Here is a 24,858-nt window from a genome sequence, read left to right as displayed (position 1 = left end):
CAAATATACAAAATCCGGCGACGAATGGTTCATCTAAGTTGAAGGAGCGACAAAGAGAGAAAAAATGAAGAAAAAAAAGGTCACTCCTGCAAATCAAAAGGGGAAGAAGAGGAAGGGGAAAATTGTTGAAACCCCTTCTGATTTTGATTTTGATTTTGTTACTGAAATCAAAAAGAATAAAAGAAAAAAAAACAAATGTAGAAGTTGGAGCATCTTCAAAACCATCAACAAGAAGAACAACAAAATGTTATTTTTTTTTAACTTTTGGACAATTTTTTTGTGTTTAAGTATTTGATGATATATAATATCATATGTTTTCTTTCAGGCAGATACTTACATATGAATTACTGATTGCCTATTACAATTTCAAGATACTATTTTGAAAATATCAGTGTGTTTTCAAACTGTACATTTATTGGATGAAATCTGTATGAAATCTAATTAATATGTGTATGACTACGCTTAAATGTTTTGATTTTGAAAATTTTATGAATTGTGATATAATAATATACACAAATGGAATGAATTGTGTTTTAACATTGGTGTGATTGTCTATTAACTGTGTTTATGGTATAAATTATTAAATTGGTATAAAAATGATATGATTTGTCAAACTACTGATTTTTTCTTTAAAAAATCACATTATGCTTACTTTATATTCTAAACATGTTTTTGGATGAAACGTGTATGAAATCTGATTAATACGTGTATGCTTATGAGTTTAATATTTTATTGTTGGATATTGTATGAATTGTGATATAATATTGATAGACAAATGGTATAAAATGTGTGATTATATGAATTTATCAATTTTTATACATGTTGTTTGGGTAAAACGTGTATGAAATTTTGATTAATATGTATATGACACTAACTGAAGTTAGTGTAGGAATGAAACACTAACTGCAGTTTGTTTTAAATTTATTTATAGTAGGACACTAGTTGAAAATCAAATTAATATTCATGTAAACTTAGATTAAATTAAATATTCAGGATACCATAATTACATTTTATAATTATCACTAATATTTACACTATCTTATGTATTAAGCTAAAATTTATTTTTAACAGTATGCAATCTGTATGATTAATGAATGAACAATGTATAAAGAATGAACGGTATATTAAACACTAAGTTTATAATGCACTTCAAACCAATTATGTTTCATATCAAAACAAAACATTAATCTAAACGACAAAATAAAATAAAAATTATATACAGTCTAAACAAATAAACAGTCATTAGTTTTGCACAGGATAATTTGAACATGTTTCATGTTGTGGCCAACTTGGCAACATATACTGCAAGTAACTTTGGACCTTTTGAATTTCACATCAGCAACCCTCTTTCATATATAATTCATTTCATTTGAAAATCAACATAATTCTCTGTTTCATTAAAAAAAATAACAATTAGTCTAACATTATACAAATCAATTAGAAATATGTTAAATAATATTAACCTTTCATTCCAAAGACAATACAAATTTCATCCATAAAAATCATTATAATAACAACAAAATTATACACACTCGTCATTATTTTTTCATACAAATATCATTCAGACAGTACATTACAAAACAAATTTCATACAAAACATAATATTTCACATTTAATACTCACTTAATACACATTTCATACAACAATCATCATTCATACCAAATTTATACATTTTCATACTCATTTAATATACATTTCATACAAAACGATTATTCATTCAAACTATATACATTTCTAGTCCCAAATAATTAATTACTGTCACCCAACTTTATACAGAAATAACAAAACTAATATAAACTCAACAATTTCACATTTAATACCAATTTAAAACACTTGTAATACACTTCGTCAAGAATTCCAATTTTTTTTTACATATTTCTTAACACACTTTTCATACATAATTCATTCGACTTATACTATCAAATTCATTATCAAATAAAATAAATTTTCATAAATTCGTCAACATTATAATTATTTTTACAGAATAATTAGCACACTTTCATACAAATTTCATTTAATTTATTCTATCAAATTTATTCATAAAATCACATTAAATTTATAATTTCACAAAACAACAACCGTATACAAAATAAACAAAAAAACAAAAAAAAAAAACACTAAATTTTTTACATTTCACAACACTAAACATAATATGATATCAACAGTTAACAAAATATGACTCCACCTTCAATTAATCAACAGTTTGATCATTTTTGTTTCATTTCGCTATCATTCTAAAACAAACGTTAACAATAATAAATACTAACCCGAAGGATCCCATCTTTCATCATGTTTGATTAAAACTGATACGTAGTTGTCCATCACAACAAAATCAAGAATTATTAAAAATGAAAAAAACTTCAATTACTCGAATGTGAGATTTTTTTTGTTGAAAATTGAAGAGAGAAACGTTGAATTTTTTTGTTGCAAATTGAAGAGAGAAACGTTGAAAAAATAAGAAGATAAAATCTGAATTTTTATTTGATTTTAACTGATTTGAGTGAATTAAGGATACTAAATAATATTAATTAGTTTAAATCCCTTAATTCGTGCTATTTATTAATTATCTACAAAAAAAATGATATGATCTGATTTTTTAGTTTATCTTAATTGATTTTGAGTGAATTAAGGATAAAAAATATTGTTAATTTGTTTGAATCCCTTATTTCATGCTAATCATTAATTATCTACAATAAATTTCAAATTAAATTACAAGCCACACTTTCAATTTTTTACTTTATTATCTATAATTCCAATTTTTTTTTAATTTTCGTTTTATCTTCTTCTTTTTTTAACTTTTTTCGAATTAATAAAAACATTTCTTTTATTTGTGAATTTGTTATAACCTGAAATTTTTAATGTTATAGCTTGAAAGTATAAATCTATTGTTATAGCCTGAAAATAGTACTATAATATATGTCATATATGAAATTTACACTTATTTTATTTGTTTCGTATTTGTTTAATTGTTTATTTGCTAGTCAATTTTAAGGTTTTCCTAATTCGATTTCCCCAAAAGATAGTCGTTTCTAGATTTTCTAAAGACTAAATAATCACGCTTATTTTACTACTTAAGTTACTTTGAAAAAATATTTTATTTAAGAAATCCCTTATACTATCTCCCAAAAATAATTCGAGTCTTAAGTTGTTTATTTCCTAAACTTGTCAAGCATGCTTTTATTTTAAAACCAATTAGCCAAATAGTTAATTATCGGATAAGCGTGTGTTAGCGGGCATTTCGGGTGCTTTCAAATCCTTTTCCGAAATGTTAATATGAACCCTGAACCCCCTTTAATATTTTTCAATAGATTTTCTGTTTTATTCTTTTGAAAAAAAATCAGTTTTCTTAATTTCCCTTTAAAAATTAAGTGGCGACTCTTAAACTAGTCTAATAATTATTTTAAAAATAAAACAATAACCAAAAAAAAATCAAAACCAATAACTCATTATTGATAAACACATAACTTTTTTCGATTTGATTCGCTTCGCTTAATTAGGCACTATGGTACTAGGGCAAGTGTGTCATATTCTGTTGATTATGTCCTATGTACTATTTTGCCAATGTAGCTAAATTGATTTGGAGTAGTACTACTTGCATAGATGGTTTCTACCTATTGTATTGTATTGTTAGTATAAATACAACGTTTTAGTTTGAAGACAACTCCATATCTAGGAGTCGATTTTGATCGAGGTCTCTGATTAAGAATTAAGGAATTAATACTTACGACTCTCAACCAATAGTCATTCGGGGATGAACGAGGGGTAAATTGGTATCTATTGTAACGACCCGAACCGTCGTTATTTAGGAAAGGAAAAGCATCGGAGAAAATTGGGCGCATCATCCCGCCATAGCGGTCTAGATGTCGCTAGGGCGGCGATGCTCCAGCGGGATAGTGTTCACCAGAGCGAGATGGACGGGACAAAATTTAAATAACGCGAAGTCTTATTTTCTTCTTTTTCCCAACAACACCAAAAAGAAGCGAGGATCACCCTAGAAACCCTCAAAAGGCTGCTCTAGGCTTAGGAAGGAAGGAGAAAGAGATTTCTAGCGTAAGGACGTCGATAGCTTGTAGATTTTCGGTCAAAATCCACCTTCTCGTAGTTCAGAAGCTAGGATTGAATCTACAATCCCTCTGCGATTGCTTGGCGCCCAGGTAGGCTAGGTTTATCAATTGAGCAGTTGTAAATCTGTGATCCACTGCATAGTATATTGGTAATTGACGGTAGAATACATGCGTAGGTTTTCGTGCACCAAAAAAGGGACAGTTGTACATATATTCCTAGGTGTTACATCAGGAGTATACCGTAGGAGGAAACCCTATTCCGTGGTGGTGTGATATAAATATGTTAATGGCTTCGTTATATGCATACATGTATGTGATTAGAGATTTATGAATCGAACCTAAGGAAAGGACTAAACATGTATAATTGCATGTCATTAACCTAATACTTTATTGTGTGATTTTAAGTATGTTCATTATGGATGTGATTGTGATTGTGACTATGCTGAATGGATCGGGTGTCACGTACCGACACTCATATATACATTGGATCGGGTGTCATGTATCGACACACATACATACATTGGATCGGGTGTCATGTACCGACACATATACTTACATTGGATCGGGTGTCACGTACCGACACATATACATGCATTGGATCGAGTGTCACGTTTCGACACACTAACAGTTTGGGTATGGGTCCATGAGAAAACCATGTGTGAATATATGTTCATATTTGCTTGTTATTAATAATGTGGAACTGTATGTTGCTCTTGAACTGATAACTAAATTGTGCATTATATATATATACGTGGGTTTGCAGTGTCATAAGGTAATTGGGTATATCTCGTTAATGAATGAACTGTGAATGGTCAGGCCCAAATCAGGATGTGGTATGGTAAGTGGAGACTAAGGGTCCAGGTGTTACTATGTCTTACTTTAGAGAGGTGGTCATGTGTATTGTCGTTGAGAATTGTGGTGGTGATATGTCGTAAATGTTAAGAGTTGGGTATTACCCCGGAAGGGGAGTAGTATTGAAACGGTTAACAAGCCTTAATAGACCGTACTATAGAACCAAGGGTTGAGTGGTGAGGTGGAAGACGTAAGGGTATGTCACGAGTGGTTTGGCCGGGTTGGTAGTAGTTATATTCGGAATCTCTTCTGAGAGACAAAATGGTTAAGTTATGATCAAGAATAGAGCAGAAAGGGGTTAGAGTCCAGTGTACTAGTATGATTTAAAGTGTTCGGGAATAGTAAATGTAGGAAAATATAAAGGTGGAGGAATGAACAGTCTTATTGCATGTTTCTTGCTAGTCGATTTCTTATTTATGCGGTGGATATCGGGTTGACCGATGATGCCTACAAGTACGTGTGGTTGTACTAATACTACTCTTGCTATGCCTTTTTGGAATAGTGTGGTTGCAGGGTCAGTGATGTTTCATAGGTGAAGACGAAGACAATCTCCAACAACTTCTATTTTTCTTTCCGAGTGGTGGGAGTTTAGTCTAAACAGGTAGCTCTTGTACCTGTTTAGACTAGATCCATGGGGAAGTTAGTTACTTTACAAGTTAACTTTGAATTGTTTTTAAACTCTTTATTTATAAAATCTACAAGAATCTCTTTCTATTTTCAGTTTTCTTGATCTTCTGCATGTCTTAAATAGTTTGGGAATCAAGGGTTCTCCTACTTAGGGGTTAGAGTAGGTGCCCGCACGGGCCGGTGGGTTGGGTCGTGACAATTAATTACAATTATATAATATTTGTTTTAGTAATTCCTTTTCAATTGATAATATAGCTAATCCAATCAATCTCTCTTAAGACATTGTTGATTTTATCAATTTTAGTTTCAAAAAACTTCTTTCGGCTAAGGCAACGGTTACAAAAATTGTTAACATTATTCTATAAGCAATATTTTTTCATTCAAAATTTTTATTATTTGTGAAAAATCTATCAAGGGCTCCTTTTTGGGATTTATTTAATTCTTCAAGTTTTCTCTTTTTGTAAAATCGAAATCATATTTTCTAGTTGACATATTTAAATTGAATAATTTAATAATAACTAAAACAAGAATATATATATATATATATATATACACACACACACACACTACGTATGAACTAAGAATATCAACAATAACAAATTTTCAAGAAAAACTATAAAATAAAGTTAGAATAATAAAATCTAGCTCACGAGAATTTGATAAGTTGATAAAACAATATCAAAATAGTGTTGCGTTTAAATTTTTTTTTTTTAAAATGTAGAAAACTTTTTTAATATTATCAATTGTTACCTAAACCATCAAATTTATTCCAAAAGTGTTTAAAAATAAAATTAAGACTTCACTTCATTGAATACGCCAATTAGAGTCATTTTTATTACTTATATAATATTTTGTAATACTTTTAATTACAAAAATCAATATTATAGTGATTAGAAAACATTCAAAGTTAAGATAATATTTTTTAAAAATTAATTATTTGATAATTTAATTAGTTTGAGCTTGAAATGCTTAATAAAACATCTCAAAGGATTGAACCTTTGAAGATAATCTTACAAAGTCAATATTAAAGAGTCTGGAGCCAAAAACGCAAAAAAAAATGAGCAAAGTTTTCAAAAGGGCAATAAAATTTGAGTATGAAACCAAAAGAGCAACATTTAGATATATAATTTTTTTTTAAAAAAAAAAACTAGCAACAAATATTACTTTATTAATAATTTATATTTTTTGCTTGCTTAAGTTGGGTTATGTTTTATGAATCAATTTAGGTTCAATCCATTGGATTAACTCAACAAGAACTGTCTGTATCAACAAATAATTTGGAATACCTCAACTTTTTTAGAACAAATTAGAGTCAAATGACAATGTTTTTTACAATAACTCAACAAAAACTTTTTTTCGATTTGAATTATCAATTTCAATCCGGTTTTGATCAGCTCTAACACAATTGTTATAACAGCAAAAGGAAGGCTCATATCAGCATGAGCATTGTACATCATTTTCCCCTCCATCCAAATGTTGTCATTTTGATTTAATACTCAATTTTTTTATCTTTTTGACTCCGAACTCATGATACTCCAATATTAAAACATAGTTGATTCATGTGGAAGTGAAATTTAATTATCTACTATTTTTAATTATAATTACATTAATAATAAAATTCCAAAAATATTTGCATAATAATTAGTAAGAGACTATTAAGAAAATTTAAAATAATAGTAACAATAAATACATAAAAAAAAAATATATTCTACTTTGGGTATTTTGTTTCTTCAAAGTGTGGTATTAGTTGATACAATTACATTGCCTTCATCACATCTTGTTGTATCTCCTTCATCTGCTTTTGGTTCTTTGGAGGCCCTTATTTATGAGTAAATAATAATCTAATAAGCAGAATGAATGCTTGACAAAGTTATTTAACAAACTCAAGCAATTGACACAAACCTTGTGTATCAATTTGAGCAAGGCAACTATCCATTATCTTCAAACAGTTAGCAAGTAATTCCGAAACTAAGCTAGGCTCTTTCGTTATCATTTCAGAAGCCGAGCAATAAGAAAGATGCTAAGAAGATAGAAAAAGAGAGTGCCGGTTGGGGGAGGGAGAGTTGTAAACAAAGTAATGGAATGCTGGCTCTAAATCATAGTTGTCGAAAGAGACTACTAAGCTACCTCTGTATGTGCATGTGGGAATGCAATACCCAAGTCATCTATCAACTCGTAGTACATTATTGTGTATTGAACCTCTCGTAATAGACTCTCTTTGAGGATCAGTTGTCCAGTGGTCATCAACAATGAACTTTATCTGTACGAAATACAGTCCTTGAACAATGTAAGACATATTCAAACATCTTTAAAGCAGCAGAACAGAAAAGCTATCAGACAGAAGTAAGATTGAGTAATATAAACAGAAACTCATCAAAGGAATCAACTTGCTCACTCATGGTAGGACGTTGACGTCCTTGGTTAGCTGAGATTGTCAAACTACTAAAAACAATAAAGTTGGAGAAATGAAATTTGATTTTTCGGAGGAAAGTGGCAAGATTCATTCTTTCTTCCAGCAACTGATTGAGCATATTGAAGACAAAAATCATACCACAGAAAACAAGTGCTAAATCTAACTAACCACTGCAACAAAAATATAAATTGTTTCTTTTATCAAAACATTGTATGAATAAAACTCCATTGTGGTTATTAGTTTTACTCAACCTCAATTTTCTAATTCACTTGCATGTTTCCCTCGTGACTGCAAAGTTGTGGATATGACTCAATGAAGAATACGACCACTGATGAGCTTAGACAGAGATTAAGATCTTTTAAAGGATCAACCAATGAACTCTTAATAGCATTGTCTATGGACTACACAAATGCATGTCAAGCAAAAGCCAAGTTACTTATTCAAAATACAATTATTGAGGCAAAAAGTGACCACACAGCCAGCTTATATTTCTCTATCCTACAGTAGTTTGTAGAAAATGTACCTCGTATATCCCTGGATATAGCCATAACACAGTTTTCCAAAGTCGAGGTTCCCTGGAAAGCATAGTTTATCATGTTATTCAAATATTACGATGACTTTCAGAAAGGAGGCCGAGGTCAATAGATATACAGAATAACTCAGTCGACGGGTAGTCCATAGATCTCTGCTTCTGCATTTGCATATAAATGACTATTGTAAACAAATGAAAATATATGATGACTCAAAAGATAGAATAGTTCAAATCTATCAGGGCAAGAAGCCATCTCTTCCCCTACATAGTGCTCTAATTTGAGAAAATGGCTAATAAATCAGCAGGCATAAGTTGGTTGTATATAATGGATGTGGGGTCCACTCAACAGACTAAGTAATATTACCTACTCCTTCCACCCATTTGTTTGAGCTTTCTATTTAGTTCCATCTCAAAACCACATCCTTCAAAGTAGCAAGATATCCTCCTTCCATACTTCAAAACTATTATAAACTAATACTGCTACCTAGTACTTCAAATTTGAGGAGACGTCCTTTTTCTTAATATTGCTACACTAGACTAGACTTGTGTGTAACACGTGTACAAGTGTATTACAACAGAGCTACAAAAGGTTTCTTAGAAACGCGTTAGTCCTGTGCTCAGCTAAAACCAGGTTGTGTGCTTCGCTTCGCTTAAGTAGCACTTCAGTGTAGGCACTATGGTACTAAGGCATGTGTCTCATCTCCTGTTGATTATGTACTTTGTACTATTTTGCCAATGTAGCTAAGTTTCCACTTTAGCACGAATATACACAACCCTCATGATCAGAGAAAGTCACTACCAATCCTAAAACTGGGCAGGCCACCCAAATTATTGATTGGACAGAGTTCCTGTTCTGGAAAAGGATAAGCAACATTATTGAAGATTTGAAGTAGTACAAAATGATAGTAAGAGATGAATAGGAAAAAACTAAATACAATACCACATCTAAGGAAGTTGGTAATTACATAACCGACAAACTGCTACGTTAAAAATCACCCCAAAGATAAAGAAATAGACAGAGTAGTAACCTCATGCCAATGGGATCTATGATATCTGATGATGCTTGGATATATTCGCCGATGGGATCTATGATATCTGATGATAGTTGTATATCTTCGCCGATGGGATCTGATGATTCGTGTGGATCCATTTTTATTTTATGATGCCACCCATTGAAGCTGCCAGCCACCTCAACATTTTCCCCATCTGCCCAGTATTGGATTTCAACCTAATAGAAACAAATGTGATAAATCAACAAGCCATAGCTCCACCAGTAGAACCAGATACACTGGTGTGGGATGGAAAGTTGGAGGTGGGGCTTTCGTTTCCTAGTTATTTAGGATCTCTTTCTATTCTACTTATTATCTGTTCTTTTTTGTATTGATGAGGACCACAAATTCTAGCTAAGAGATCTTGTTTCCTTTGTTTCACCCAAACTTCCAGACATTATATTATAGTTCAAGTTCACTATAAATTCTCTTATTTTTCTTTTTTCTGTGAAGCCACAAGTTCTTACTGCTTCTATTATGTCAAATATACTACCCTGATCAGCCTAGGCCATGACTCAGCAACAGAATATTGTGCTTTTTCATTATTTAAATGATATTACCTTTAATGAAGCCAACATCTATATGAAACTTCTGGTTGATATACCTTGTAAAGTACATAAAACCCCATTTCCAGCAGAAGTTGGAGTAATTTCCCAATTATTCGTCCATGTTATACTTTGGTAGCAGTAGCAAAGAATCTTGAAAATTCAGGAAATGTTAATACAAGAGGTTGCTTGAATACCTCCTTCAGTCCTGAGAGGCTATCTTCAGCAGCATTTAGCTCTGCATCTTTTTCTGAAATAAGTCTTTCTGCTTCTCTGATTTCTGTTTCAGCTTTGATTTGCAAAATTGACAGCAAGTGCTGAAAGTAGAAATATAAGAAAATTACACTTCTCCACTTCATGAAGAGCCAATTGTTCATTTTAGTAATGTTACAAGTATCAAAAAATTATGTTTAAAATTCTCACAATCACAATAACACATGACCAAAATAGCTGAAATGAATTATCAAAATATAACATAAATGATCATATCAGTAGCATGATAAACTAGTTCAACTCAAATGCTACAGAAGGTTCCCAAGAAAGCAATAATACTAATCACATATATAGTTGATTATTCTTGTGTTACCACAAAACTTGGAAGAGAAAATGGAGAAGGCAACATTCCTTAAGATTTTCTTGGTCTCTTTTTTGCTTATTTTGTTGGGACAAGGAAGCTATGTGGGAGGATGCTCTAAGGATGCTGATTGTGTAAAGCTGAAATGCATAGATAAACATCCCATATGTGACTTGACAAAACACCAATGCGTCTGTCAAGCTCCACCAGCTAGTTATGGAAGAAAAAACATTCACAAGACTCACCAAAACTAATTTATTATGTTTGTTATAATTAATGTGCAAAAATGAGCCATGATTTATGTTTTTCCTTTTCATACATATATATATATATATATATATATATGGTTCTATAATCAATAAAGATGCCTTATTTCAAAAAAAGAAAAAAAGTTCCCAAGAAAGAACACTCCAGTTTACTTTATCCACTGGTCCCTTTCATAGTTGTTGAGTTGTGTTATTATGTATAAGATTGTGTCATCAAAAAGTCAAGTCACACTTTGGTATGTTACAAGATATATTGAAGAAACTGAACACGAGAGATCATAAGCCAACAGTTAAGATGACATAGAAGGATGTAAAATAAGTGGCAACATCTCTGCAGTGCAGAGAAATGTGTCTTTTTCTATCATTTAAAAAAGGAAAATATCCATTACCATAGCAAGGCAAAAAGGGAGTTAGGTCTTCGTATTTTTATCTTCTTTTCTTTTCCTGAAGAATGGGGAAGAGTAAGAAGGAAATTATACCTTTTCCTCTTCAATCTGCTGCTTCAATTGAGTTAACTCCAGCTCCTTCTGATGCTAAGAACAGCAACAAAACCATTTAAGGCATTGGTATACTTATGGGAAAGGTATATAAAAAATGTCAGAACAAAGAAAAATTGAAGCCAAGTAGGGTAAGCACAATTTCAACAATAAATTGTCCAAAGAGCAGTACCAGCACGAACTTGAGATGATTAATTTCAGCTTGAATCTCCATATTGTGGGGCTAACAGATAAAATATGAAGGCAAAGAAAATTCCAAGTCAAAAATGGAATCAAATAAAAAGCAAACAATCAGAACAAAGAATTTTGTCACCTCAGTATCAGCACTAATTATCCCTTCAGTCATGGTTAAGTATTCAGTTGACAGGCTATCATTCCTACAAAAATCAAGGTGCATTCAGATAACAGAAGGATGGAAAAACCCGAACAAAAAGCAACTTTAGATTTAATCTGATCTTAAATCTTAGAGCTAGAAAGATGATACAGTTCATAGACAAGAAGAGGACGGGAAATCTAAACTCTTCAAAGAAGAAAAGGTCATCAGCTTGTTGAGAGTACGTGGAAAAACATCGAGGTTTTAGCCAAAAACATCTAAATATACCTAATACCTCAAATCTAAACGACATCTTAACTATCAGGTTTCATCCTGCTGCTAGTTTGTTTCAAAAACGTAACGGTCATGACTCCTCCCATAGAGCTTCCCCAAACTTAGGTGGAGTTGTAGCATAACGGAGAAGCAAATACCTAGGAAAGCAGCTCTTGAGCTTTCAACTCTTTCTCTCTCCTCGATGCTCGTTCTTCCAAATTGATAAAACTGAGAACATGCCTCGTCCACCGGCGAAGGTGGTCATCAAGAGGTGAATGATTCTGCAAAATTCTGGGACAAAGAAGAACTTCACTGGGTTTTTGGTGAACACAGAAGGGGACTATAGAAGTATACTGAAGGTATTTATTTGATTCCTTGTTATTTTTACAGTTCATTTTTCCCCTTCTGCCTTAAACCAATTATCCTCTTTTAAATTTAAACATATCTTGGTGCCCTGAATTAGTTCTTGGTGTAAATCGGGGAAACTAGTTATTTCTGTATGAAGCAAAATCTGTGCACCATCCCTGTGCTCATGGAACCTGCGGTTTAGTTCTTCAAAAAAAATTTGAAAAAGAAAAAGGAAGATAATCACCAACCTATCATGTTCAGATCATGTTTCACTCACAAAGACTCCAACTATTCTTAAAACCATAGTCTTTTTTTCCTCTCCCTCTTACTTTTACTTACTAGTCAAACATTTCGCATTTGTATAACCGCAATCACCACCATATATTCTCAACCAAACTATCTTTGTTGTTGCCGAAAAAAAATGTTCCAGAATTAGGATAGCTTTGAGGAAGTCAGGTGCTCTGCACCTTTTTCTGTTAGAGCCGTTAACTTTTTGAAAGAAACTAACGGCAGGACGAAAGCTGCAAAGTTCTGGATACTCCAAGGATGTCTTTTTGTTCACAAGAATAGTTCAAGGATATTTAGGTTCAGGACATAGTTGAGGAATGTTTTTGGCCAAAGATTGATTTATTAAATCAACAAGAATGAGACACAAAAGAAAGATTTATTAAATCAATAAGAATGAAACACAAAAAGAACTTCGATTTCACATTCATCCTACATCAAATTTAATAAAGTATGATCTGTATGCGGTCATCAAAAAATAAAAGTATGATCTGTATATTGGTAAACACAATTGCAAAAAATGAAGCAGGGTCAATGAAGAACCAAAGATGTTTACTGAAGGCCCAGTGGAAAATGAAGAACCTAGTCAGATGGAAGCTTAAATATTGCAAGAAATGCATACCTCATCAGAGAACTCTGCGTACTAGGATGTTCATCATGCTGGATTGATAGTGCCATGGGATTTTCGCTAAATATCTCAGCACCATCACCATTACAAGCAAGATCTATATGCTCCTTAGGAGTAGTAGATTCTGTTTCTACAACATTCTGTCCTTCAACAGATCCCTCTCTTTGAAAGATTTCCAAGCCACTATCTAAAAAATCAAGCAAAAACAGAACAGTTAGATTTACTCAAACACTTTGGATCTCATTCTAAAATCCAATATATTTACTCAAGCTGCTCACAGCACCAGAACTTGAAAGTTTGCTCAAGGTCTTAGCCAGTGGCAAATATTAGTCACTGGAAACTAGCTTTTGAGGCAGAATGAACAATAGATACAATATTGTTTTTGAAAAGTATGAACAACAGATCCAATATGCATCACAACTAATGTTGTTTTTCTTTTTTGAGAAGATCATCACAAATAATGTTAGTAGAGATATAATTACTACTCCATTATTTTTTAGAAAGGCAACATTAGTAGAGATATAGTTATTAGTTCAATGTTTTCACATTTGGCAAGGGGAAGATGCAAGTCTCAATGCTTCCAGGGTAGCTTTTTGCAGAAAATAAAATAAGAACGCATGGATTCCCTACTTTCTGTAAACTCTTGCATGCTGAGCTTTTGCCCATACATCAATAAAAAAATTACCTAATTAAAAAAATGAAAAAAGAACATAGCTTAGATTGAGTTGCTAGACAATTTTGAATTCAGGAGACTTGAAATGGTTAACACAGTATAAGCACTTATGAAAGTGCATAAAATATCTGGGCCAAATGGTAAGTGTGTAACATGGATGAATTGGAGTGCTAAGTATTGTCACCATAAAGTACCTGAATTGGTGCAAGTAAACCCAGATAAACAAGAGGAGAAGAGGATTACTTACCCTCTACACCATCCAGGCTCCATTGCGAATAAAATTGACCAAATTCAGGTATTTTATGGTGCCAAGTATTGTCATCCAGATAAACAATTCAGGTATTATCAAGTATTGTGTTCCATATAAACTTTATGGTGCAAGTACAGTGCCAAGTATTGTCACCTAGATAAACAATTCATGTCATTTAACATAAGCACCCTGAAGTAGCATCACTTACCCTCTATGCTATCCAGTTCTCCATTCTGAATAAAATTGGCCACCTTTTCCTCCAAGAAGGAATACCTCAAGGGTTCTTGATCACCAGAATTTTGCTCATCCGAATTCAGAATCAAATCATTGCTTGCATCATTCGTGTAGTCATCCACTGCAGAAGCTTCAGTTGGTAAAGAAACATCATGAGCCATGTCTGCTATTTCCCCATCTGACCTTTTAAATTAGCAGGTTGTCAATCGGAAAAATCCAAAATTGGCCATGTTGTTACAACCTAGAATACACAGGGACAAGAACTGCTGACCTAACGATTCATCTTCACTTTTTTCAACAAGGCCATCCTCTCCAATGCACTCATAGGTTGGTTGTTTGGAAGTCAAGAGAAGCTCCTTGACAAGTTTGTATCCTCTTCTTCTAACTATGTTTGCAAGGTCTTGCCTGTGGAATGTATGAGACAATCACAAAGCTTGCAAAAATGTCTCTAAAGATCTGGCTCTTAAAGACTCAAAATCCAAATTTTTTTGAAGTGTTTACACTTAAGAGTAACATTGATGTAAGAAATATGGTTGTCTCGCGTGACAGTGTAACAGTTCATACAAGTAGAATCAAGCACTAAAGAGACACGAATTAATAAAGCACAAGTTCAAGAAACTTTCCATGCCTTTGTCCTAGCACCTTTTACATGCCTGGAACATGGCGAAAGCATAAGCTATCACCTTCATGTTACAGGTCTCATTGATATTAAGTCATCTATTCAACGCAAACAAAAAGAATGAGTTCGTTCAAATCCATTTATCTCCAAAAAAGGATAACCGGCACCTCTCAACTGTATTAGAGAAGACCTATCCTAAAGGAAAAACCAGTTGATACCTTCTTTCTCCTGTGTTCCAACCAAATGTTGGGCATGTCGCAGGGAAACTCAAAAAAGAATCAAGCTAGAACTAGCTACTAGCTCCCCTGCAAATAACTCAATTTGTCCTATTTCACGTGACCTCTCAGTAAGAGAAATTCTTTTCCGTTGTTAATATTAGTTGGAGTTTGACATGAATTAGGTGCATTCCTCTATACATACAGCTTTTCAATAGCTTCAGATTATTTTAACTATACTAATGTTAGCTGCAAAATGGTTGGGGGGGATGGAAAATGAAAACCAAGAACATAAATGGCATTCAAGTTCACCTTCCGTTCTGTGACAGCTCTTTCATAGTGGGTACGTGATTCTCCGGAAGTCCAACAGAAGATAAAAATTCTCTGATGTCGTTGCAGAGATCATCATTGCTTTTCACCTTCCGGCTTGCCCTAGACCCACCCAAAACAAGAAAAAGAACGTCAAACACCCATCTCAGTAAGATCAAGAAGCAATATTTCAAGAAAAATACTCACATTAGTGCAACCAAGATTCTCTTAGCTAATAAGTCAGTATTGAGAACCTAACTGTAAACACACTACTATTGAGACAGGTAGATAAAACTAAAATACAGTCAAATGGGTGATGTAAAAGAATCTGAATTAATATTGAAGCACTCATATCAGTGCATTCAATGATTTTCATAGCTAACTATTCACTCTCAAAAACCAAGCCACAAACAACAAAACATAGAAAAACTAAAATACATTAGATGGGTGATTAAAATTAGGGAAAATTGTATATAATAGCAAACTATTAATTCAAACAAGTCCAGCGGAGATCAGGAGGGAAGAAAAGCAACGGATAAAGATGCAACTCAAATAAAAAAGAAGCCTAGAGACAGTGAAAGGCTTTCTGAGCCGTTGCGTGATGAAATAGAAGCAAATTGCAGAATTCTAATGGAACAGGGTAGAGAAGGTGTCCTAATTCCTTTTGAATTGGGAGACGAGGGAAACAATCTCGAGTTTGTCGCAGACCTGAGTGATGATGACAATATGTCCATTATCCAAACAGAGGAAAGAACAAATCAGGAGATACAAACAGTGAGCGACATGCAATTGGAGCAGAAGGCAGATGGGGAAGGCACAATTGAAGATATCTTACCACTGAACTCTAATGAGCATGGAACTGATACATCAGCAGAGAATGAAATTTCTTCATGGGTCCAGGAAAACATAATCAGACTCAGTAAAGAATTTGGGGTACACTTCATTGGATGCGAAGAGGTGGCTTTGAACCTCTTTATGGCAATCGACAGTAAAAGACAAACTATTAAAAAGGCGGGGGGAGCAACAGTTCCTATTACTCCAGTGGGAAAGGTCCCAAAGGAACTCAAGAATTTGGAACCCAAGAGTAATTTTGTGAGTTATGGTACAAGGAGTAGGGGGTGATGCTTTATAGATGATCTTAATGAAGGTTAAGACAATCTCATGGAATGTAAGGGGGCCTCAATGATCCAAGTAAGAGGCAGCAAATCAAAAACTTGATAAATACATGGAGGGCAGATGTGTATTGTTTCCAGGAGTCAAAAATCAGTGGAGATATAAGCGGGATTGTAAAAGATTTGTGGGCAAATAGGAAGGTGAAATATGCACAACTAGAGGCACGGGGGACAAGAGGTGGTATCATTATCCTGTGGGATAGTAGTATCTGGGAGGGGGAAGTATGTGAAGTAGGGGCTTACAACATCACTTGTAAATTCACAGGGAAAGCACAAGATTTGGGATGGCATTTGTCAAGTGTCTATGCCCCAAATAGTAGACAAGAAAGAGAAGAAGTATGGAGAGAGCTGGGGGCAGTGAGGGGTCTATTTAATGGACCTTGGGTGGTGGCTGGGGACTTTAATGTAGTGAGATTCCCTTCTGAGAAGAAAAACTGCAACAGATTCAACAAGGAGATGGAAGAATTTTCTGAATTTATAGTGGACATGGAACTGCAAGACTTACCTCTTGTAGGTGGCAAATTCACATGGAGGAAAGGGGATGGATATGATATCGCAGCAAGATTAGATAGATTCCTGATATCTGAGGAATGGGAAGTAGCTTTTAGAAAGATCAAACAATCAATCTTACCTAGAGTAACTTCCGACCACAATCCATTGTTGTTGGAATGTGGTAATTGGGAGAGATCAACCTCTAATTTTAAGTTTGAGAACTGGTGGCTGCAAACTAAAGACTTTAAAGAAAGAGTTAAAGAATGGTGGAACTCCGCAATTTATGTGGGAAAACCAGATTATATTTTAGCTTGCAAGCTAAAGTTACTGAAAGTCAAGTTGAAAGAATGGAGTAAAACAGTACATGGCAACCTAGGTATGCAAAAACAGAGCATCCTTAACCAGCTGGCTGAACTGGACCAGATACAAAATCAGAGAATCCTATCAGATGATGAGTCCTATTTAAGAGCAGTATTGACAGTGGAGTTTGAAGAAAATGCCAAGAGAGAGGAAGTGGCTTGGAGGCAAAGATCTAGGGCACTGTGGCTCAAAGAAGGGGACATGAATACAAAGTTCCTCCATAGAATTGCTAATTGTCACAAGAGGTATAACAACATTGATAAACTGATCATAAATGGGTCCAGTGTGACTGAACCAACTGAGATCAGAGATGAAGTTACAACCTTCTACCAAAAACTTTACAATGAGACAGAATTCTGGAGACCTCAGTTCAACCCCAGAGGTCAAGCCAGGATAGATGAAGAAGATAATGCAGCTCTGCAAGCCCAATTTGAAGAGCAGGAAATTAAAAACTGTGTGTTCTCATGTGCAAGGGATAAGGCACCAGGCCCTAATGGTTTCACAATGGCCTTTTTCAAACAGTGCTGGGAAGAGATAAAACAAGAAGTGATAGATGCCATCCAGAATTTTCATGACCAGGGCTACTTTGAAAAAAGTTTCAATGCCACTTTCATAGCCCTGATCCCCAAGAAGTTTGGAGCATCTGAATTGAAAGATTTTAGGCCAATTAGCTTGATTGGGAGTATCTACAAAATCATATCAAAGATTTTAATAGAGAGACTCAAGAAAGTTATGTCAAAGTTAGTGGATGAACAACAAATGGCATTCATAAAGGGCAGGCAAATTATGGATGCAATATTGGTGGCTAATGAATGTGTGGACATGAGATACAGATCCAAAGCTCCAGGAATTCTATGCAAGCTAGACATAAAAAAAGCTTATGATCATTTGAATTGGGAACATATGTGGAGAACATTAAGGAGGATGGGGTTTGGCAACATATGGATAAAATGGATGAGGTTCTGCATAACTACAGTGAAGTTTTCAGTTTTGATAAATGGCTCTCCAACTGGTTTCTTCTCCTCTGAGAGAGGGTTGAGACAAGGAGACCCCCTGTCTCCTTTTCTTTTCAGTTTGGCCATGGAAGGTTTAAGTGACATGCTGAAGAGTGCTCAGGTGAATAACAGAATCAGGGGTTTCACTGTGAATGAAGGAAACTCTTGGGAGTGTCTATTTCCCATTTACAATATGCTGATGACACCTTGGTTTTTTGTGAAGCAGAGAAGGAACAACTAAAACACCTAAGGGTTATCTTCATCCTATTTGAAGCAGTTTCTGGACTTCATATAAATTGGGAAAAGAGTTTTATCTATCCTGTGAATGAAGTTCCAGAAATCAGAACTTTGGCAAACATTTTAGGTGGTAAGATAGGAGAGCTTCCCACCACCTATCTTGGAATGCCATTGGGAGCTAAGAGTAAGTCCATGAATATATGGAACTCTGTGGTGGAAAGGTGTGAAAAGAAGCTAGTTAACTGGAGAAGTCAATATTTATCTTTGGGTGGCAGAGTCACACTGATCAATAGTGTTCTTGATGCCATGCCAACTTACATGATGTCCCTTTTCCCCATTCATGGAAAGATAATCAAAAAGTTGGATGCTATCAGGAGAAACTTTCTTTGGCAAGGTAATGGTGAAGGGGAGAAGAAGCACCATTTGGTTAAGTGGGAGGTTGTCATAACATCCAAAAAAGAGGGAGGTTTAGGAATTAAGAATCTGAAAGCACAAAACAAGAGCCTTCTGTTAAAATGGCTATGGAGACTGGCAGCAGATGAGCAGGGCCTATAGAAGAAAATCATCATTGCAAAATATAGTAGGGAAGGACCATGGACTACTCAGGCAGTTAAAACTCCTTATGAAAGGGGACTATGGAGGACTATCAGAAATCAGTGGCCAAAAATGTGGGGTAATTCTGTGATCAAAGTAGGTAATGGCAGAAAGACCATGTTCTGGAATGATACATGGGTAGGGCAAACACCTCTGAGGCAACAGTTTCCAGACATTTACAATCTCAATCAATCTCAGAGGTAAAAAATGCACAAGGTTGGAATCTATCCTTCAGAAGACTCCTCAATGACTGGGAAGTGGAGAGAATGATTCAGTTCTACAATACCTTGGAACAAGCTAAGAGTCTCAATTTTGAGGAAGACAAACTATTATGGAGTTTGGACAAAGGTGGCAAGTTCAGGGTAAAAGCAGCCTACAAGATGCTGAATATCTCAACAGAAACCAAGGAATGGTGGCCATGGAAGATGATCTGGAAAGGGAAGATACCTCATAAAGTGGCCTGTTTTACTTGGCTAGTTGCAAGTCAAGCAGTTCTGACCCAGGACAACCTTATGAAAAGGGGCAGGCAGTTATGCTCTAGATGTTTTTTTTGTGAAGCTGAAATAGAGACAGTAAATCATCTTTTTCTGCAGTGTAAAGTGACTGGAAAATTATGGCAATGGTTCATCAATCTGAGGGGTATTGGATGGGCCATGCCAAGGCATACTTCAGAAGTACTAGCATACTGGAATAGAGATGGAAATCAGTCAGAACACAAGGAGAGATGGAAGATTGTCCCTTCTTGCATCTGGTGGACAATCTGGAAGGAGAGAAACCAGAGTTGTTTTGAGAACAAGAACATTCCCTTCCAAAGTATAAAGATGAACTGTTTAGCAACATTTTACTTTTGGTGTATACATTTTGTACCTAAGGATATAGGGGAAATTAACCTATTTCTAGACAGTTTATAAGGAATATAGGAGATAGATTTTGTTTTGGGCTGTCCTTTCATACTTTTGATGTAACTATGTAGGAGCACACTATTGGTGTACTCCTTTTGTTTATAGGGAAAATGCATAAGTACCCCCCAGCCTATACCCGAAATCCCAGAGACACACCTAACCTTTACTAAGGTCCTATTACCCCCCCGAACTTATTTTATATGTAATATTCTACCCCTTTTTGGCCTACGTGGCACTGTCTTGTGGGCCCAGCGCATATTGACATTTTTTTCGAGGATAGGGCCACGTAGGCCGAAAAGGGGTAGAATATTATAGATAAATTAAGTTCGGGGGGTAATAGGACCTTAGTAAAGGTTAGGTGTGTCTCTGGGATTTCGGGCATAGGCTGGGGGGGTACTTATGCATTTTCCCTTTGTTTATAATACCAGTTAACTTTCTTAAAAAAAAATTAAATGCTATAAATATACTTTGATTTAATTGTACCCTATAGCAAACTATTGCTATTTTCGTCACTCTCCCTGGTGGAATCTCGCTCGCCACTCTCGTTTGGTGGCAGTCTCGCTCGCCTCTCTCGCTTTTTATACAAACACAATTTGTGTTTGTATAAAGCGAGGGGAAATTGTATATATACATATATTTTCGTTCCCCTCTCTCCCCTCTCCCAGATCTCGCTCGCCACTCTCCCAAATCTCGCTCGCCACCCTCACCTCTCTCGCTTATACAAACAGAAACGAAATGGCGATTCTGTTTGTATAAAGAGAGAGAAAATTGTATATACACATGCAAATACATATATCTTCGTCCTATACACTTATAATTAGACAATACAAATATTTTCCTACCCAATTTTCTTTTGTCTTTCTCTCTTTCTCGTTTTATACATACACAGATTATACAATTGATCTTTTGTATACAACTGCTTTCTTTTGTATATGTATAGCGAATTATACAACTGTCTTCTTTGTATATGTATAGCGAATTATATAACTGTTTTTTTTTATATGTATAGCGAATTATACATATATATGTTTGTTATGGAGCGCAATTATGCAAACTTTGCTACAGCATACAAATATGAATTTTGTGTTTGCTATATGTGAAAGTTGCTCTTAAAATTAACCTGAATTTTGCAACTTTCATAGTTAAACAGACTACGGGTGTTGCTATTACCCCCAACTCTAAATTCTAATGTTACTATTTAAAGTCACTCACATTAGTGCATTCAAAGACTCTAATAGCTAACAAGTTAGTATTAATAACCAAACTACAAACACAGTATCAATATCAAGAACCACAAACATTGTATTGTAGCTCAAGGGTATTAGCAACACTCCATAATTTAATTACAAACTTGCAAACTTGAAAGTTCAGAGGGCACTGGTATATATTCTCTCTTCCTTTATTGAATGAAAGAAAACCAAAATTTGAAGAAAAATCACTTACATTAGTGCATTCAAAGACTCTTATAGACCGTGGCGGAACCAAAATTTTCATTAAGGAGTTTCAAAATATGAAGAAGTAAACACACGACGAAGTCGAAGGGATTCAACATCTACTAAATATATATATATATATATATATATATATATATATATAAGTTTTTAACCATGTATAAACAGTGTAATTTTCTGTCGAAGGGGGTTCGGGCCTTTAAATTAGGTCTTAGGCCTAACTCACACGCGTGGGCAATTTTTGACCCACCTCATGCCCAGTGCTTGGCATCTAGTGCGTGGGCATTGTTTGGGTAATTTTTTATTTTTTGGGCCCCAACATCGGGTGAGATGGGCCCTGCTCTGATACCATGTTAAATTAGGTCTTAGGCCTAACTCGCACCCCAAAAACTAGCTCAAAGGGAGAAGGATTGCTCAAGTCTTATAAGGAGTCCACCCATCTCATTAACCACCAATGTGAGACTTCTTGCTTTAACACGGGCCCTACTTGGCTCCGCCCCTGCTTATAGCTAAAAAGTCAGTATCAAGAATGAAACTACAAACACAATATCAGAATCAACAATCACAAACATTGTCTTGTAGCTCAAGGGTAATCACAACACTCCATATTTTAAGCACAACGCTTCAAAACATGGATATCAGAGAGACTCCAATGCATTTTTCTATTGAAGCAAAAAAAAATAATCAAACTTTAAAGAAAAAACACTCACATTAGTGCATTCATAGACTCTTACAGCTAAAAAGTCAGTATCAAGAACCAAATATAAACACAGTATCAGTATCAAGAACCACAAACATTGTATTGTAGCTCAAGGGTAATAGCAACACTCAATAATTTAAGTACAAAGTTGCAAAATTGAAAGTTCAGAGGGACTGTTATGTATTCTCTCTTTCTTTATTGAAGCAAAAATTGCCAAAATTTGAAGAAAAAAATCACTCAAACTAGTGCATTCATAGACTCTTACAGCTAAAAATCCAGCATCAAGAACCAAACTACAAACACAGTATCATTATCAATAAACACAAACATTGTATTGTAGCTCAAGGGTAATAGCAACACTCCACAATTTCAGCACAAAGCTGCAAAACCTGGATAGTTCAGGGGAGATTTTAGTGCATTCTCTATTCCCCTAATAAAGCCCAAAAAACCAAACTTTGAAGAAAAACACTCACATTAGCACATTCAAAGACTCTTACAGCTAAAACAATCAGTATCAAGAACCACAAACATTGTACAGAAACATAGATAAACCCATAATAAACCCAAAAGGGTAACTCAAACGAACCTGGGTTTCTTAATTGAAGCACAAATTTTTGATTTTGAACGACAAATTAGAAAGAAATGATGATTGTGGCGTATACAGATAGAAGGGTTAAGAGTCTGAGAAGAAAAAAAGAGCTTATGGGAAATGGGGAAATGGAAAAGAGACGCCATTGGAGAACAGAGAAAGCAATTCTCGAGATGGGTTTTGCAGCATTTGAGAATTTGAGGGATTTTTTTGAAGCAAAATTGAAGAAGAAGAAGAACAAGAAGAACAAGCAACTATTCAACAAGAACAAAGTTATGAGAAGATGGCAAGTTCTTTTCCTCTTTGGAATGCTTCTTTTTTAGCAAAAAATGTGGTTGCCAATTGTGTGAAATGGTTTGCTATTCTTTGGGTCGGATATTTGATACTCGTATTTAGATTCGATATTTGATATTCATATTAAGACATGATTAAATTTAGAGAATTATTTGTATTTTTATATACTAATATTTTCATACTAATAGTTAGGGGTCGTTTGGTGTGAGGGATAATAACAAATAGTCCCGGGATTAAATTATAGTACCGCTTATTTTGTTGTTTGGTTGGCAAGTTTGGGATAACTTATCCCGGGATTAATAATTAATACCGGGATAAGTTATCCCTCTCTTGGGGTGGTATAGTACTCCCGGGATAAAATAGGTAAATAACAAAAATGTTTCTTTCAACCCTTTTGTTATATTACTTTTTACATTAATGAAGGGCATTTTTGTAAACAAATAAATTGTTCTTAAAATTTGAGTATTATTTTGAATACAACAAACCAAACACTCAATAAAAAATAATCCCAACACAACTTATCCCATCATAACTAATCCCAACATAATTTATCCCATCATAACTCATTTTCAAACCAAACGACCCCTTATAGTATTGTTTTTGTAATTTCTTGTCATTCGATTTTATGCTTCAATTATCATATTATTTTTTGTTGTAGTTAGTGTTCCAATACTAGATGTTATTTTAATATGTTACTTCTTGTACTTATGTCACTTTTTTGTTTAGACGATTTTAAATTATTTTTTCCTTGAGTCAAGAATCTATCAGAAAAAAAAACTGAATTCGATTGTTATTGAAGTTAGATTATTCATGCATAAATAACGGACTTCAACCACATATTGCTAAAACTGAGGCAAAAATATTTAACTAAACTTTAATCATATGCGTTTGAATTCAATCACATTGATTAAATTTAATTAAATCTTGAATCTTTAAGGGGAAATGGTTGTCCTTTTAATATACATTGTTTAAAATTCAGTCAGATAAAACTTTAAACACTGTATATCTGAAGTAAATAATTTACAAACTTTACGCACTAAAAAAAAATGACTTAAATTGTGGTTTCAAAATCCACTACCTTTGCACTTTGCCCTAATATTAATAGCATTTTTTTTTTTGGGCAAATTACAAAAATCACATACTTTTAAGGAAAAATTATAATTTATCCCTTAAAAATTTATAATTACAGAAATCCCTCAAACGGATACAATAATATAAACGTTGATACATTAATCTGATGCGCGAGATACATTAATCGTTAAGTAAGATACATTACATTTTATACATGATACACTAATTTGATGCGTAAGATACAATAATATAAGCGTTGATACATTAATCTGATGCGTGAGATACAATAATATAAGCGATGATACATTAATCTGATGCGTGAGATACAATAATATAAGCGTTGATACATTAATCTGATGCGCGAGATACACTAATCTGATGCACGAAAATGAGGGATTTTGGAAATTTGTAAAACTTATAGGGGATAATGGTAAT

The 24,858-nt window shown here is 34.1% G+C and overlaps 3 protein-coding genes across 6 annotated transcripts in view; 1 reads left to right on the top strand and 2 right to left on the bottom strand.

The window, feature by feature from the left end:
- LOC125826478 (uncharacterized) overlaps nucleotides 1–24,858 on the bottom strand; it is a 272,616-nt gene that overhangs the window by 90,414 nt on the left and 157,344 nt on the right. Inside the window, exon 1 of one of the 3 annotated variants that reach the window (XM_049505825.1) lies at nucleotides 20,582–20,586. The exons of the other annotated variants lie outside the window; for them this stretch is intronic. Within the exon in view, the coding sequence (XP_049361782.1) occupies nucleotides 20,582–20,583 (2 nt within the window). The 5' untranslated portion in view covers nucleotides 20,584–20,586. Of the gene's footprint in view, nucleotides 1–20,581; nucleotides 20,587–24,858 lie in introns of those variants that run through there. 3 annotated transcript variants of the gene reach the window in all.
- On the bottom strand, nucleotides 7,596–23,371 carry LOC125826250 (protein PTST homolog 3, chloroplastic). 2 transcript variants are annotated; one of them, XM_049505577.1, is made up of 12 exons: nucleotides 23,056–23,301; nucleotides 15,570–15,689; nucleotides 14,695–14,828; nucleotides 14,398–14,553; nucleotides 13,261–13,453; nucleotides 11,733–11,796; nucleotides 11,592–11,642; nucleotides 11,402–11,455; nucleotides 10,280–10,399; nucleotides 9,517–9,716; nucleotides 8,480–8,531; nucleotides 7,596–7,803 (listed from the first exon to the last, which is right to left on the bottom strand). In XM_049505577.1, the coding sequence occupies exons 1-12, from the start codon at nucleotides 23,202–23,204 to the stop codon at nucleotides 7,705–7,707; spliced, it is 1,392 nt and encodes a 463-aa protein (XP_049361534.1). In that variant the 5' UTR covers nucleotides 23,205–23,301; the 3' UTR covers nucleotides 7,596–7,704. The 2 variants fall into 2 exon arrangements, with proteins under 2 accessions (XP_049361534.1, XP_049361529.1); XM_049505572.1 differs by having other exon boundaries at nucleotides 7,597–7,803; nucleotides 14,398–14,601; nucleotides 23,056–23,371.
- Nucleotides 10,689–10,910, top strand: LOC125826027 (uncharacterized). The gene has a single exon (XM_049505326.1). It carries the CDS (start codon nucleotides 10,689–10,691, stop codon nucleotides 10,908–10,910), a length of 222 nt encoding a protein of 73 aa, XP_049361283.1.

This window comes from Solanum verrucosum, unplaced genomic scaffold, assembly GCF_900185275.1.
Source record: "Solanum verrucosum unplaced genomic scaffold, falcon-dt-bn FXZP01000125.1, whole genome shotgun sequence".
NCBI lineage: Eukaryota > Viridiplantae > Streptophyta > Magnoliopsida > Solanales > Solanaceae > Solanum > Solanum verrucosum.
Note: the sequence above shows the minus strand (reverse complement) of the source record. Positions and strands in the feature narration are given on the sequence as shown.